General features: G+C 31.3%; 3 protein-coding genes across 3 annotated transcripts in view; all 3 read left to right on the top strand.

Annotated features, from left to right (window-relative positions):
• The window catches only part of LOC111641982 (collagen alpha-1(XVII) chain-like), a 13,769-nt gene extending 7,279 nt beyond the window's left edge, over positions 1-6,490 (top strand). Inside the window, exons 2-7 of the mRNA XM_023388240.1 lie at positions 2,684-2,931; positions 3,078-3,147; positions 5,292-5,497; positions 5,676-5,745; positions 5,829-5,885; positions 6,345-6,490. Coding sequence (XP_023244008.1) covers positions 2,698-2,931; positions 3,078-3,147; positions 5,292-5,497; positions 5,676-5,745; positions 5,829-5,885; positions 6,345-6,490 — 783 coding nt within the window. The 5' untranslated portion in view covers positions 2,684-2,697. The remainder of the gene's footprint in view (positions 1-2,683; positions 2,932-3,077; positions 3,148-5,291; positions 5,498-5,675; positions 5,746-5,828; positions 5,886-6,344) is intronic.
• On the top strand, positions 6,490-14,396 carry LOC111641981 (collagen alpha-2(IV) chain-like). Its single transcript, XM_023388239.1, has 15 exons — positions 6,490-6,622; positions 6,726-6,749; positions 7,897-8,022; positions 8,122-8,148; positions 8,239-8,283; positions 9,308-9,361; positions 9,447-9,581; positions 9,671-9,697; positions 9,792-9,836; positions 9,994-10,119; positions 10,227-10,262; positions 10,397-10,423; positions 10,492-10,554; positions 13,102-13,167; positions 13,773-14,396. The coding sequence occupies exons 1-15, from the start codon at positions 6,490-6,492 to the stop codon at positions 13,802-13,804; spliced, it is 966 nt and encodes a 321-aa protein (XP_023244007.1). The 3' UTR covers positions 13,805-14,396.
• LOC111641980 lies at positions 13,853-14,533 on the top strand. The gene has a single exon (XM_023388238.1). The coding sequence runs from the start codon at positions 13,853-13,855 to the stop codon at positions 14,531-14,533; it is 681 nt and encodes a 226-aa protein (XP_023244006.1).
• Positions 14,534-14,966: the final 433 nt, after the last annotated feature.

Genomic DNA, 14,966 nt, shown 5'->3' with positions numbered 1-14,966 from the left:
GGCTACTCAAATATTTTACGTTTTTGATACTAAATTAACTTCTGAAGTATAATTTTTTATTGTTTTTATATTTTTCAATATATTTATTTTGTTCGTACAAAATAAAAAAATAATTTTTAACGATACAATAGTCTTCGTTAGGCTTAACATTGACGAAAATTCAACGCGAAGCGACACGCAACGGACAAAAATGTCAAAATGATATAAATTAATATATTTTCCGTGCATAATCGGTTATCCGAAATATCAATCTTCCGAACGACCCCAGTCCCCAATTGATTCGGATAATCGACGCTTTACTGTATTTATAAAAGACCTTATGTGAACAAATTTAAATATGTGAAAATTTAATAAATTCGTATGAACAATTTATTTTAAAAACTTTATTTTTTAATTATTAACAATCTTATTATTATTATTATCATTAATCGACGTCATAATATTTATTTTTATATAATTTTTACTTTTACAGAAGGAGGCAAAAAAACTTTGACAGCTCGAGTAGCTAGTGCACGTGTAAACAGAAACGTCATACAAAATAAATCGGGAGAATAGAGAGAAACTATATTCTTTTGCCATATTCTATTGCCATATTGAATATCGATTGACCTTGCCTAAGGCCAAGAAAATAAACTTAATGCTGCTAAAATGTGCTAAGTGCACCTGGGGACTAAATCATAAAACTTTAAAACTCTATACAATAAAGCAACACAACCAATATTACTTAATGCGGCCTCCAGCTCGGGTTATGTAACTAGTAAAAATTCAGTAGCAAGTAAATTACTTTCTCTTCAAAGACAGTTTGCCGTTAGAATTTCAAACTGTTGCAGAACTGTTTCTACTAATGCATCTGATACTTTCAAAGCTCCTTCCTACGCCACTACGTACTGTAGAAAATATTCTAAACTACTACACTAGAACTACAAACATCAGGGCTCAATAACGGTCTCTACTCCTATCTACGGCTGTTCATACGCTACCACATTGCAATTACCCTACTATCTCTGATCATTAACTTGTAAACAAGGTTATTCCCAGAATACATTTAGTGTCATTTGCTTCCTCCATGGATAACCATGCAGACATTAATATATACACAGATGGGTCCAAAGGCCCCCTTCGTGTTGTCTCCAGCATCTATATTTTCCTCCAAACTGACATATTATGCCCAAAATATGTTAGAAGGTACAGATACCCCCCACATATCAAGCTGAAGAAAATGCTGTCTACCAAGCTGTTCAATAGGACACTTAACTACCAAACAAACATTTACTGTGTATCAACATTTACAGTGATTCTCAGTCTGTCCTAAAAGCTCTATAAATTCTTAATCGCAATAGCGATAAAATTACGTATATCCAGCACCATATTACAAATTTTGTAAATAAGATGACTTTTGTATTTGTTCCTGGCCATACAAGCATACTAGAAAATGAAAAAGCCGACTTTGAGGCAAAGTCAGCTGCAAAGGACACTGACTTGGACTACACTCACATCCCTCTTTCACGTAGTAGCCTTAAAAATTATATTCATGACAATGCTATGTAAAAGGGGAATCAACAAGGGTTGAGCAGTATAACTCGTAGAATAACAAGACTATACTTTCCTAGTGTTAAATGCAAGTTCTCATCACCACTTAAAGATTTAACGTTTGCTACTGCTCAACTACTAACTGAGCATGGTAATTTTAGAATCTACCTGGCGATGTATAACAGGGCAGAAACTGCTTCTCGCTTTTGCTCTACAGAAAACCTAGACACCGTCGACCATATGATCTATCATTGTCCAATTTATAAATTTCTCTCTCACTCTCTTTTTTTATTTCACGGCCTATTTCCCATGATAAGAAGTGAGTCTGCTAGCGTTATTATTTTATCACGTCACACGAGATGGCGTTAGTACAACGAGCGTTCTTAATAGAAACCGCCAAATCGAAGCCAAATTCAAAACTCCATCACTCAATAAGATCAAAAAATAAAAATAAGAATATTACGTAAGACGAGATCTATTACCCTCTTGCCCCTTAGTAAAAAATCGTAAGAAATCATTGACCCTTACCCACCTCAAAATATCTTACGAAATTTATGGACGGCTCCTTGCTGAAAATTTTTTAGTGATGCATGAAATGCTTCAGGTGTCTTGTTACTGAATATTTCGAAGCAAAACTGTTTTAACGACAAAACATAAATACTGTATGCATATAAGAACATCACTGCCTTTTCTGGGCTTAAATTTTAAAAGATCCTTCAAAATCTATTGTAGGTTTCACAAAATCTTTCTTTCTGTAGTAGTTTCTACTAGTCTTATGTACAACTATAGTACAAAAGACTACTAAGTACCACTTTCGACATCAGGAAGATTTACCATTATAAATATCTGCTTCAGCACATTTTACACAGATCCAAACGGATTTCATATAGCTGCTTGTTGCCTAACCTAAATTCTACCTAACCTAAATTCTTATTGCCATTTCATTTTCTAGTGCATTGACAGCAGCATTTAGATCTTTAGTGCATTGGTGTAGATCTAATCTTCGCTTGTTCTGAATTGAGATAATGTTCGGAATTTTGTCAATTATACTATAGTTTTAAATATATTATTAATTCAAACCTCAATAATTTCAAACGCATTTATTATATCTAATTTATTGTGTTATGTTTTATTACTCTCAATTTCTTTACAGCAATATTCGTAATCATGAACGAAAATTCTCAGAAAAATTTCAATCTCCACTTCAAGATTGTGTACACTTTGATTTTCTTACAACTTGCTGCGCTTGGTATTTTACTCTATTCTTTTTATATCCGTCATTATCACGAAGGGGACTTACAACAGACAGGCATATTGTCCGAAAAGAAATTAGAATGTTACTTTAATAACGATGTCCACTCGGGTATTGATATTAAATGTCCGACTGGAGAAAATGTCAGAGTAAGTGATATATTTTCTGCATTGTATTTTGACCAGTGTCAATATATAAACAGAAACACTTCACAGATATTGATACTATGACAATTTATAAATAGATTTTAATTAGAATTTAAATTATATATATTCGCATTTATCTAATTTTTCAGGCAAATGATTTTCGGACACTTTCCGTTGCAGTGAATGCCTTATGTCAAAATAATTGTCAAAAATTACCAGGTATGTATTGAATAATATTTTACTCGCTTTTCGAATATTATAAATACAATATTTTATGTTTCTATCGAAATTACTTTATTGCTATAACATTAAATTTTTGCATATAAACAACCCTTTACATATGTATGGAGAGTTCTGATTCACTTTAAAATTTAGAGTGCTATAAACGCAAATCATTAAATTGTACTGTTACTGTCAAAACCAGTTTTTAGTTAGGATGCGTTTTAACTAGTTGAAACTAGTTTATACCGAATGTCTTTGTTAAAACTCGTTTTGTCTAGTTAAAACTAGTTTTAACTCAAATTCATTTTTGTGTAGCAGTAAATTCTGGTTTTAACTAGACAAAACGGTTTTTAACAAAGACATCTAGTATAAACTAGTTTTAACTAGTTAAAACGCATCCTAACTAAAAACTGGTTTTGACTGCAACGTATAGAGTGATTCGGGGAAAGTTGCCTGATTTTTGATATTTTTAAACGGTGACGTCACATATTGTCATGTATTTGTATGATGAATCGTCGGGCCAATATTGAGTGCGGAAAGCTGTAGTTGGCTAACGTTACTTCATTTTCTACATCCGAGAAGAATAAAAGCTAGATAAGAACGAAGTTTTTGTTGTGAAATGTTTCTAGAATAATTTTAAACTAAAAGTTAAAATGGAATTTATTAAAAATTGCTAAAAACAATTAATGTGTGATGTAGTTAAGGTTCTAAAGTTTCCATTGTCAGCTACCGTCGATTCCGATCGGACATGCTGGAGCAAGTGACTCTACTAGGCAATTTACCCCAACAAATGGAAAATATGCCACATTTTTCTTGGGGTAACGTGCCTATTTTTTGTTAATTGATTTCCAATATGCCTATTTTTAATAAACTTTTGTTTTCTGGTTTTATTGCAGGATATGCATAGAAATTATATAAGGACTTCTCAAAAAAGTTTTTGGACTGAAAAAAGCTTTCAGCTAGCTATAGAACACGTTAGAACGGGCGGAAACTTAATAATACTTATACTGTGCTGTTATACTTACTATGAAGTACTTTGTACTACATATGCAATAAATTAAATTTGGTTAAAAAATTCAAAAATTAATTTTATGCAATTATATTTGTTATCTTACCCTAATGGCATTTGGCATCTCACCCGGATACTTAGGGTTAGATGCTTAAAATGCCAGACAGTGAAAAAGTCGTCATTGCAAACAGAGTATACAATTTTTTAAAATAAACTCCAAACTTTTATTTGAAAGACATACTCCAGAGTATGATATTTTCATTAGAGGGCTCCTAAACCCGAATTTGAGCTGTAATTTCTTTCATAAGCAAAATGTTAGGCATCTTAAGCCGAATACATTATTTATTTCCCCCAAACATATTTATGTAGCTAAAATTAGTTTTAACTGATGTTAAAAGTTAAAACTAGTTTTATCTAAAATCAAAACATGTACAGCAGTAAATTAACTAGAATTTACTGCTAGTCAAAAATGAATTTGAGTTAAAACTAGTTTTAACTAGACTAAACGGGTTTTAACAAAGACATTTAGTATGAACTAGTTTCAACTAGTTAAAACGCGTTCTAACTAAAATGGGTTTTGACTGTAACAGTACAATATGAAAGAATTTATCTTATTTTAGTATTTTCCTTATCATTGTATGCGTATATGCTATAGACGATATTTTAAGTATAAAACTGCATCAGCATCTGCAATGTCGTATGTATTACTGCCGATTAATTGAAGTAGCCATGACCTCTCTGAAATGCACTTTTTAGTGAAATTGTTTTATGAAAAACCCAGCAACAGTGCGAAAATACTTCAATAGTCCGACATCTTAACCATTCGATACACGGTCCAGAGGTTAGGAGTTTTATATCTAACACTTAAGCAATTAAGTAATCAGTCAGGGGTTTGTACAGAAACATACAACATCATAAGCATAATAGGAACATAAAATTTTTAATTATATAATGGAATATAATTAAACGCATGGATTAAAATAACTTAAAACCCGATGCAAACTAATTAATTTAATAACAAAAACAAGTACGTTTTACCAATACGTTTATTTTCGTTTTTGTTTACCTATTATTTATTTGATCTTCTATTGCCATTTTTCTGTTATAATTTTGTTTTACATTTATTAATTAGCTTTCATTACACGAGAAATTCGATATTATAAACAAGAAGTCTGGAAATTAAAAGAGAAATTAACGAAATTGGAGAAAATCCGAGAACAGCAATTCAGAAAAAGACGTAGTTTGAACGAAAGCCAAGAAGAATGCGAAATCTTGGTTGAGGAACAATGGAGATCAGAACACGGTACACACGAATCAACTGGAAATTATTGCATTAAAGTAATTCTATTATAATATATTTCTTAATCAATTTTTAATATCTATTTTTTCTGGTTAAATGAGCACTGCTTTAAATAAATATTTTAAGTATAGGTACACAATAAGCAATTAAAACATTTAACATCCTTAACTGGTCAGAGTTTGATGTATTTAAATAAGGTTTTAAATATAAAATTAGCTATCATCTCTTGAGAAGTTCGTCCGAAAAACTATTGGTTTAGTACAGGAAAATAGTCCAGGACACGGAGGTATTTTTTAATTCATTAATTATTGAAATAAAAAAGTAAAACGATATAATATCTTGTTTTATTTCAATCGAAATGATTTTTAGTTGGAGAAAAAGGACAAAAAGGTGAATCTGGACTGAAAGGAAACAAAGGAGATAAAGGTAAATAAAGAATTTCGCTTTTGCAACTCACATAAAATAACAAAAGTATTGACCCAAGTAATGTTTCTTTTTTTGTATAAATACTTCTTTGTAAGCTAAGTTTAAACAGTGACTTTGATATTAACAACTAAATTAAAAAAGTAATTTTCATTTTGAAAAATTTACTTTAAATTACCATAAATTTATAAAAAAAAATACTCGACAGAGTAAAATGAATAATAGTAGGATTAAAAATTTCAGCTTAGCATCGTGATCATATCACAATAAATAATTGCTGAATATTTTTTGTTATGCTCTTAAATTTAATTTATTATTACAACTATTTCTATATGAACGACCCTGTATATTTAAAATTATACATAAATTACTTCAATTAATTTCACTTTTACCTAAGATAACTATTAAAATAAAATACTCGTTTTGTATTAAATAATAACTTTACAAAATTTATGATAAAAGGTGAGAGAGGAAATCAAGGAATCCCGGGAAAAGAAGGCATTGGAGGAGAAAAAGGAACTGAAGGAATACCCGGAAAACACGGCGAACAAGGTCTAATTGGGCCACCGGGAATTCCAGGTCGAACGAATATATTAAAAAATTTATGATGAAAGGTGAGAGAGGAAATCAAGAAATCCCGGGAAAAGAAGGCATTGGAGGAGAAAAAGGAACTGAAGGAATACCCGGAAAACAAGGCGAACAAGGTCCAATTGGGCCACCGGGAGTTCCAGGTCTAACGGGTAAAGAAATTAAAACAATTAATATAAAAAATGGATATAGATACTTTTATTATACAGTATTGTCTATTCACGAAATAATGGTTTTATTAACCTTTTTTAAAAGCAAAGGGAAACGATGGCATTAAAGGTAAATGCTGTATTAACATACGAATCTCATAATTTTATATTGAAAAATTTAATGAACATATCTATTTTTCTACGTTTCATTTATGTTTGGTAAGGTGAAAAAGGAGAACCAGGATTTCCAGGAATTCCAGGTCTAAAGGGTAAATAAATTAAAGTAATTAATATAAAATTTAGATAGTTGCATTATATCGTTTATTCACAATGTCATGGTTACATATACGTTTTCCTGACGTGATGGCATACCAGGACGAAAGGGAGACGATGGAACACCTGGTATTAAAGGTAAATAGAAATATACGAATCCCATAATTTAATACCGGAAAATTAAATGAACATATCTTTCTACGTTTCATTTATGTTTGGTAAGGTGAAAAAGGAGAACCAGGATTTCCAGGAATTCCAGGTCTAAAGGGTAAATAAATTAAAGTAATTAATATAAAATATAGATAGTTTCATTATACTGTTTATTCACAATATCATGGTTACATATACGTTTTCCTGGACGTGATGGCATACCAGGACGAAGGGGAAACGATGGAACACCTGGTATTAAAGGTAAATCGAAATATACGAATTCCATAATTTTATATTGGAAAATGAAATGCACATATTTTTTAACATTTCATTTATATATAATTTTTTTTTATTATTTGTTGTAAGGTGAAAGAGAAAAACAAGGACTTCCAGGTTAAAAATAAGAAAATTAATGTAGCTATTTTTATTATATTGTCTATTTATAATACCATTGTTTTGTGAAGGTTTTCCTGGAATTGCTGGTATACCAGGTTTAAACGGAGATGATGGAATACCTGAAATTAAAGGTAAATTGATTAATTGGATACTTATGATTGTTCGTTGTAAAATAAGTTGCTTGTGTCTTTTAACATATTATTTTTTAAATGAAGATAATGTATACAATGATGATTCGGAAAAGCTAGTAGAAATCAACAAAGGAATAGTTGGGCTGACAGATCCAGTTCATAGGAATTTAAGAAAAAGATATATTAGAAAAATAAATGGATCAATAAAAAAGTAACAACAAGATTAGCTAAGGACTACTTTTCAGCATCATTCTTTGGGACTAAATAGAGGTTCCGACAAANACATATCTTTCAACGTTACGTTTATGTTTGGTAATGTGAAAAAAGGAAATCTAGGATTTCCAGGAATTCCGGGAATCGACGGTATTCAAGGAGAAAAAGGATCTGAAGGAATACCCGGAAAACACGGCGAACAAGGTCCAATTGGGCCACCGGGAGTTCCAGGTCTAACGGGTAAAGAAATTAAAACAATTAATATAAAAAATGGATATAGATACTTTTATTATACAGTATTGTCTGTTTACAATATCATGGTTTTATGAACGTTTCTAGGACCAAAGGGAAACGATGGCATTAAAGGTAAATACTGTATTAACATACAAATTTAATAATTTTATATTGAAAAATTAAATTAACATATCTTTTTACGTTTCATTTATGTTTGGTAAGGTGAAAAAGGAGAACTAGGATTTCCAGGAATTCCAGGTCAAAAGGGTAAATAAATTAAAGTAATTAATATAAAACATAGATAGTTTCATTATATTGTCTATTCACAAAATAATGGTTTTATGAACGTTATCCTGGAGCAAAGGGAGACGATAGCATTAAAGATATATACTGTAGTAACATACGAATTTCATAATTTTATATTATAAAATTAATCGAACATATCTTTCAACGTTTTATTTATATTGGTAATGTGAAAAAGGAGAATCAGGATTTCCAGGTGTACCGGGTATATAAATTAAAATAATTGATGTAGTTAATTTTGTTACGAGGGTAATTTTAAAATGATGTTTCGTACTATTTAGAAAATACAAAGAAACGCCCTTTTTCAATAATGTTTACATCGTCTTATAGCTTAATCATTTATGTATTTATCTACATAATGGCCATTTCGTTCGATGCACTTTTGTATGCTCTGTGGCAATATTTGTATGCCCATTCTTACAGTCTTGCTGCCAATTTATGGACTCGTCTTACGCACATTTTTCGATATTGCGACTTTTCCTTTAAAATCCTATAAACGGTGCTTCGAGAACCTCTAGAAACTAAAATGCGAAGATCATTCAGAGTTATTCGCTGTTTTTCACTCATGGTTTGCTCAACCGTCATGACTCTCACCTTGAAAATTGACACACCCTCTTCTTTCTTCGTCGTGAAGGTCTCAGTACGATCACTGCAAACTCTCTACACCACTTTCAAAATTTCTGACATCCATGCACCACTCGTCATACACTTCCACCAATTAACGATAAATTTCAATCGAATTGACATGACAAAGCGGCGACTTGGTATTACATGGGCCTACAAAAACTGTTACAGCGCCTACAAAGATGCATTGATCGAAGTGGCGATTATGTAAAAAAATAGATAAAGGTACAAGTTTTAAAATTTCGTAAACGTTATTAAAAATAAAAGTTTTTTTGTATTTTTTAAAAAAACAGGAGAATTTACTTTTAAGATTATTCTCGTATATTTTTATTCACAATATCATGGTTACATATACGTTTTCCAGGAGGTGCTGGCATACCAGGACGATGGGGAAACGATGGATCACCTGGTATTAAAGGTAAATAGAAATATACGAATCCCATAATTTAATACCGGAAAATTAAATGAACATATCTTTCAACGTTTCATTTATATTTGGTAAGGTGAAAAAGGAGAACCAGGATTTCCAGGAATTTCAGGAAACGACGGTATTAAAGGAGAAAAAGGATCTGAAGGAATACCCGGAAAACACGGCGAACAAGGTCCAATTGGGCCACAGGGAGTTCCAGGTCTACCGGGTAAATAAATTTAATTAATTAATATAAAATATAGATAGTTTCATTAAATTGTCTGTTCACAATATCATGGTTTTATGAACGTTTTCTAGGACCAAAGGGAAACGATGGCATTAAAGGTAAATACTGTATTAACATACGAATTTCATAATTTTATATTGAGAAATTGAATGAACATATCTATTTTTCTACGTTTCATTTATGTTTGGTGAGGTGAAAAAGGAGAACCAGGATTTCCAGGAATTCCAGGTCAAAAGGGTAAATAAATTAATTAATATAAAATATAGATAGTTTCATTAAATTGTCTGTTCACAATATCATGGTTTTATGAACGTTTCCTGGATCAAAAAGAAACGATGGCATTAAAGATTAATATCTTTTAACGTTACGTTTATGTTTGGTAATGTGAAAAAAGGAAATCTAGGATTTCCAGGAATTCCGGGAATCGACGGTATTCAAGGAGAAAAAGGATCTGAAGGAATACCCGGAAAACACGGCGAACAAGGTAAAATTGGGCCACCGGGATTTCCAGGTCTAACGGGTAAATAAATTAAAATAATTAATATAAAATATAGATAGTTTCATTATACTGTTTATTCACAATATCATGGTTACATATACGTTTTCCTGGACGTGATGGCATACTAGGACGAAAGGGAGACGATGGAACACCTGGTATTAAAGGTAAATAGAAATATACGAATCCCATAATTTTATATTGGGAAATGAAATGCACATATCTTTTCATTTCATTTCATTTATATATATTTCATTTCAACATTTTATTTATATATATTTTCTTTAATATTTGTTGTAAGGTGAAAGAGGAAAACAAGGACTTCCAGGTTGAAAATAAGAAAATTAATGTAGCTATTTTTATTATATTGTCTATAATACCATGGTTTTTGTGAAGGTTTTCCTGGAATTGCTGGTATACCAGGATTAAACGGAGATGATGGAATACCTGGTATTAAAGGTAAATTAGATTAATTGGATTCTCATGATTGTTCGTTGTAAAATAAGTTGCTTGTGTCTTTTAACATATTATTTTTCAAATGAAAATAATGTATACAATAATGATTCGGAAAAGTTAGTAGAAATCAACAAAGGAATAGTTGGGCTGACAGATCCAGTTTATAGGAATTTAAGAAATATATATATTAGAAAAATAAAATGGATCATTAAGAAAGTAACAACAAGAATAGCTAAGGCCGATTTTTCAGCATCATTCTTTGTGACTAAACAGAGGTTCCGACAAAGATGAAAGAGGCTCTAAAAAAAGGCAAAACTTTGTCCCGGAAAATTCAAATTTTTGGGAAACCTCGATTCAAGAAATTGAAAGAAGAATCGCTGGACTACATTCATTAGAAAAAGAATACGTCAGATGAAAAATTGTCATTAAAGGCCATGAGGTTAAAGGAAAGGAAACAGCACAAACATGGACATTAAACTAACAAAACATTATCTAAGGGAAAACGTTTTGGTTGCAACAAGGGCAGGCAAAAGCAAGACGTTGGCAAACATCAGAAGACAGACTTATAACAAATTTTGCTTTGGCGGATTACATTTAAAAAAACAGAGTGCGAACGGGTTGATACAAAAACTATCGAGAACATCGATAAAAGAGTGAAGAAACTTAAAAGTACAAGACTCACTACTTACTGTGTTACCTTTCCTTAAAAATTGTCAGGAGTCCAAGGCATGGAATGCCTAGATTATTTGCGTTAGCCAAAACCCACAAGGAAGGTAAAGATTTAAATCTTACAGTAGAAAAGTGCAGAAGATCAAATTTTATGTTGTAAAAACGGTTACATAAATGTTTCACCTCTCAGCTCGAGTACAGTCAATTAGTGGCACAGTATCCCGGAGTTGTGGTTAAAGAGATTCAAAATCTAATGTTAATTTACGATGAGATAGAGACCGAATTAAACTATAAAAGCTTATATCCTATTAAAACGAATCTTGCATGGAAGCATTTTTAGAATTTATGCTCAGCAAGAACCCGGATTTGGTTCATTACAATGAGGTGATAGAGCTGGCTAGTCTGGTATGTTATGAATCATATTTTACATTTAATGTCTAGCCATACAGGCAAAAAGGAGAAGTCCCAATGGGAAGTTTGGTATCAGGATATTATGTGAACTGGTGGTAAAAAAAAAAAACTAGAAGAAAGTGTTCTTTGTGATTTCAAGAAGGATATACTATATTTTATAAGATATAGAAGAAATAAAGAAACTGTAAAATAATTTTTAAATGTTAAGAATGAAAAATAGTCAGTGTTCAATGTTGTATTTTGACATTTAATACAATAAGTTGATATTCAACTTATTGGCAATTTATTGTTGTATTTTGAATTTTTTCCACATTTTTAAACTTGACTAGTTTTTTTCTTTTATGTACTGTATTTATAATTTAATCTATATTTCAGAAGCGTTTGCTAAGAAATTAATTGACAAAAAGTAAGAACTAATAGAGGCGCAAACTTCTGTGAAACAGAGGTACGCCATAAGGATTATAAATTTTCGTGTCGGGTCGATATTTGGGTCAATAGCTAATTACAACTTACAGGAGTTGGGCCAACTTTAGGCACGAAAAAGTAGGTCTATCTAACTACTGAGCTTTGAGTTTAGACTTTTGTCAGTGTGTCTTGGTTGTTGCAGTACACTGTTTGTTATTTAACTGGCTAGAGGTTCAACCGTCTAATTTAGAAATGATCATTGACTGGTTGATCGGAAAGCCAATGTGTCCTCAAAACCAATAATCAACGCATTCCTCAAGTTTCGTCCTCAGTACCTTAATTCTGATCTCTGGTACCAACCTATATTTGTGATACCTGTCGCTCAAACCTGAAGTGACAATGACGGTGAGAGTAAACCGTTACCGGCTCCAGATCCGGATGTTGTAGGATCTACTGGGACACCCCCCGAACAGGCCACCAGTACTTCGTGGAAAACGACATCTTCGTTCAATTTGGTTAATCACTATACATTAAAAGTATATCAGAAAAAACGCAGCACGTGGAACCTACTTGGCATCCATCGTTGTAAATCTGGACACTTTTAAATCTCAGTTTCACCATCATCCGAATTCAGCCCAATCCTTTAGCTCTAACGAATATCTCCTATTGACAACCCACTTTAACGTCTGGCTACATATACTCAGAGTGCTTAGCCGCTATACCCTCCACTGTTGTCCAGTAGAAGATTGCTTCCTGGTGTTAGATTAGGCAAAATATGATAGTTACCCAAAACCTAATCTCCTTTCGCTTTATACATTTAATTACATCAAAATGATGTATTGTCGTAATTGTACAAAAAGCTTTCAACCATTTCATTTAATTTAAAAATTTCAAAAATTGGGACAGTATTTTATATCTGGAAGTATTAGAATTTCATTGTCTGGTGTCTTCAATTAACACTACATTTTGGTTCAATAGCACTAACTGTATATTTAATTTATTTACTTAGTGCTACGTGTACAGTTTTATGTAGTTTATACATATTAAAAAATTGATTTGTTACAGGAGAAAAGGGACAGAAAGGAGAGCGAGGCGATTTTGAACGACCGATAGAAAACGTTCCATTAAAAGGTAATAAATTAGTAAGAATTTGTTTTGAGGGTAGGGATGAATTTTATAAAAGGAATTGTAAATTGTCGAGTAAAATCGTCATTAAGTCGGATCCTACTGAAGATACATACAACCTCCATCATGTCCCATGCATACAGAAATTACTCCAAACTTTTTTCACTTCTCGACATTGCAAGGTGTCTTAAGTCTAAAAATGTAAAACGTTGAGGTTAATTTTTGACCGATTCTCAAACTCTCCCTCTGATATACCGTATATAACAGCCGGGAATGTAATGAAAAGGGAAAGTATATGAATGTTGCGAAATTTTACTTTCAGAATATTTTTTATACATCAGCCTGTTCAATTGTTTTACAATATTACATACAAAGTTATTTAACATTTTACATAGCGATAATGGGTTTGCTTTATAATTCTACTACTTATAGTAGTATATAGAAATGCTTTATGTTCACTAACAAAAATCCATTGTGAACTAGTCTAACGTTGCTTATAAAACGTAACGTTAAGCGTCACAAGTGTGTTTTTCTCAGATAGTTTGTAACGATAGTATTATAAAAATTCGAATTACAATATATATTACATAAATGACATTTTTTATTTTCAGATTGTGTATTTGAGAAAATTGAAAATCTATAAACTTTTCAAATACCAGAGGATTTTAGGGGTAAACCTTTCTTTTTAATGATGGATCCACTTCAAGAGGAAACCGAAAAGGAATTTACTATTTTCTTAAGAGATTTTTCTACAAATTATAACAATGTCACAGAATATAGATTTAATACAAAAAACGAATATGAATTTCTCAAGAATTATACTTTAAATGAAAATATTGGCTTTTTCGGCACTGTTTACAATAGAAGCTATTTCAGTCGACATAAACAAGAAAGAAAATTTGCGAAATACAATTTCGAGACAAACGAATTGACGTCAGGAAATGTGACTCCTGACTTATTTCAAACAAGTCTATTTTTGTCTTTTGTATTGTTTTTTCCAGAGGAGAATTATCTTTGGGCAATGTACGAAACAAATTATTCTGATTCAAAAATATATTATCATCTGTTAAAAATTGATCCACGGAGTTTAGAAATTGTCTTCAGCAAGTCTGTAAATTTTCACGAATGTAGAACAGAAAATATATTGATTACATTTGGCAGGATTTACTGCGTCGACATCAAGGAGCAGAAAATTGATTTATTGCAGGATATATACGAAAGGAAAAATCGAAAAATTACATTAAATTTACCTACAACTAATTTGGATTTAAAACGTAATATTGTCTTTTATAATTACAGAAGTCGACATCTCTATGTATATGACCAGTTTATATTTAAGAGATACAAACTCCATTGTTCTAAAGAAGATTAATAATTGAAATTATTTGTAATATACGAAACGAATAATAAATACTCAAAATAGTAAACCGAATCTCATTGAATATGAAGCGTAGATTGAACAGTAAAACGTTTTCGGGTATTATGTGGTACAGTGAGAAGTATTTGGCATCAGTGAGGTTAAATATAATAATAATAAATGAAACGTAAGATACATAAAGTAACACATATTTCCGAGTAAAGCCGGATTTGTTACAAGAAAAAGACAATTAACCAGCAACGAGTTGCTTAACTTTTCCGGCATCATTTAAAATTTTGGTGGCATCATTTGTTATCATATTTTATAAAGAAAACTTTTTATATTTTTAACTTATAAAATGGAAAAAAGCTTAATTTTGAAAGTAGGAATTTGTTTTATAAAAAAAATTATAAATGCTAATAACGAGTAAAATCGTCATTAAGTCCGA

Source organism: Centruroides sculpturatus, unplaced genomic scaffold (assembly GCF_000671375.1).
Source record: "Centruroides sculpturatus isolate CEXI.00-Female unplaced genomic scaffold, Cexi_2.0 scaffold113, whole genome shotgun sequence".
NCBI lineage: Eukaryota > Metazoa > Arthropoda > Arachnida > Scorpiones > Buthidae > Centruroides > Centruroides sculpturatus.
The sequence above is the reverse complement of the archived record's forward strand: the minus strand, read 5'-3'. Positions and strand labels throughout refer to the sequence as shown.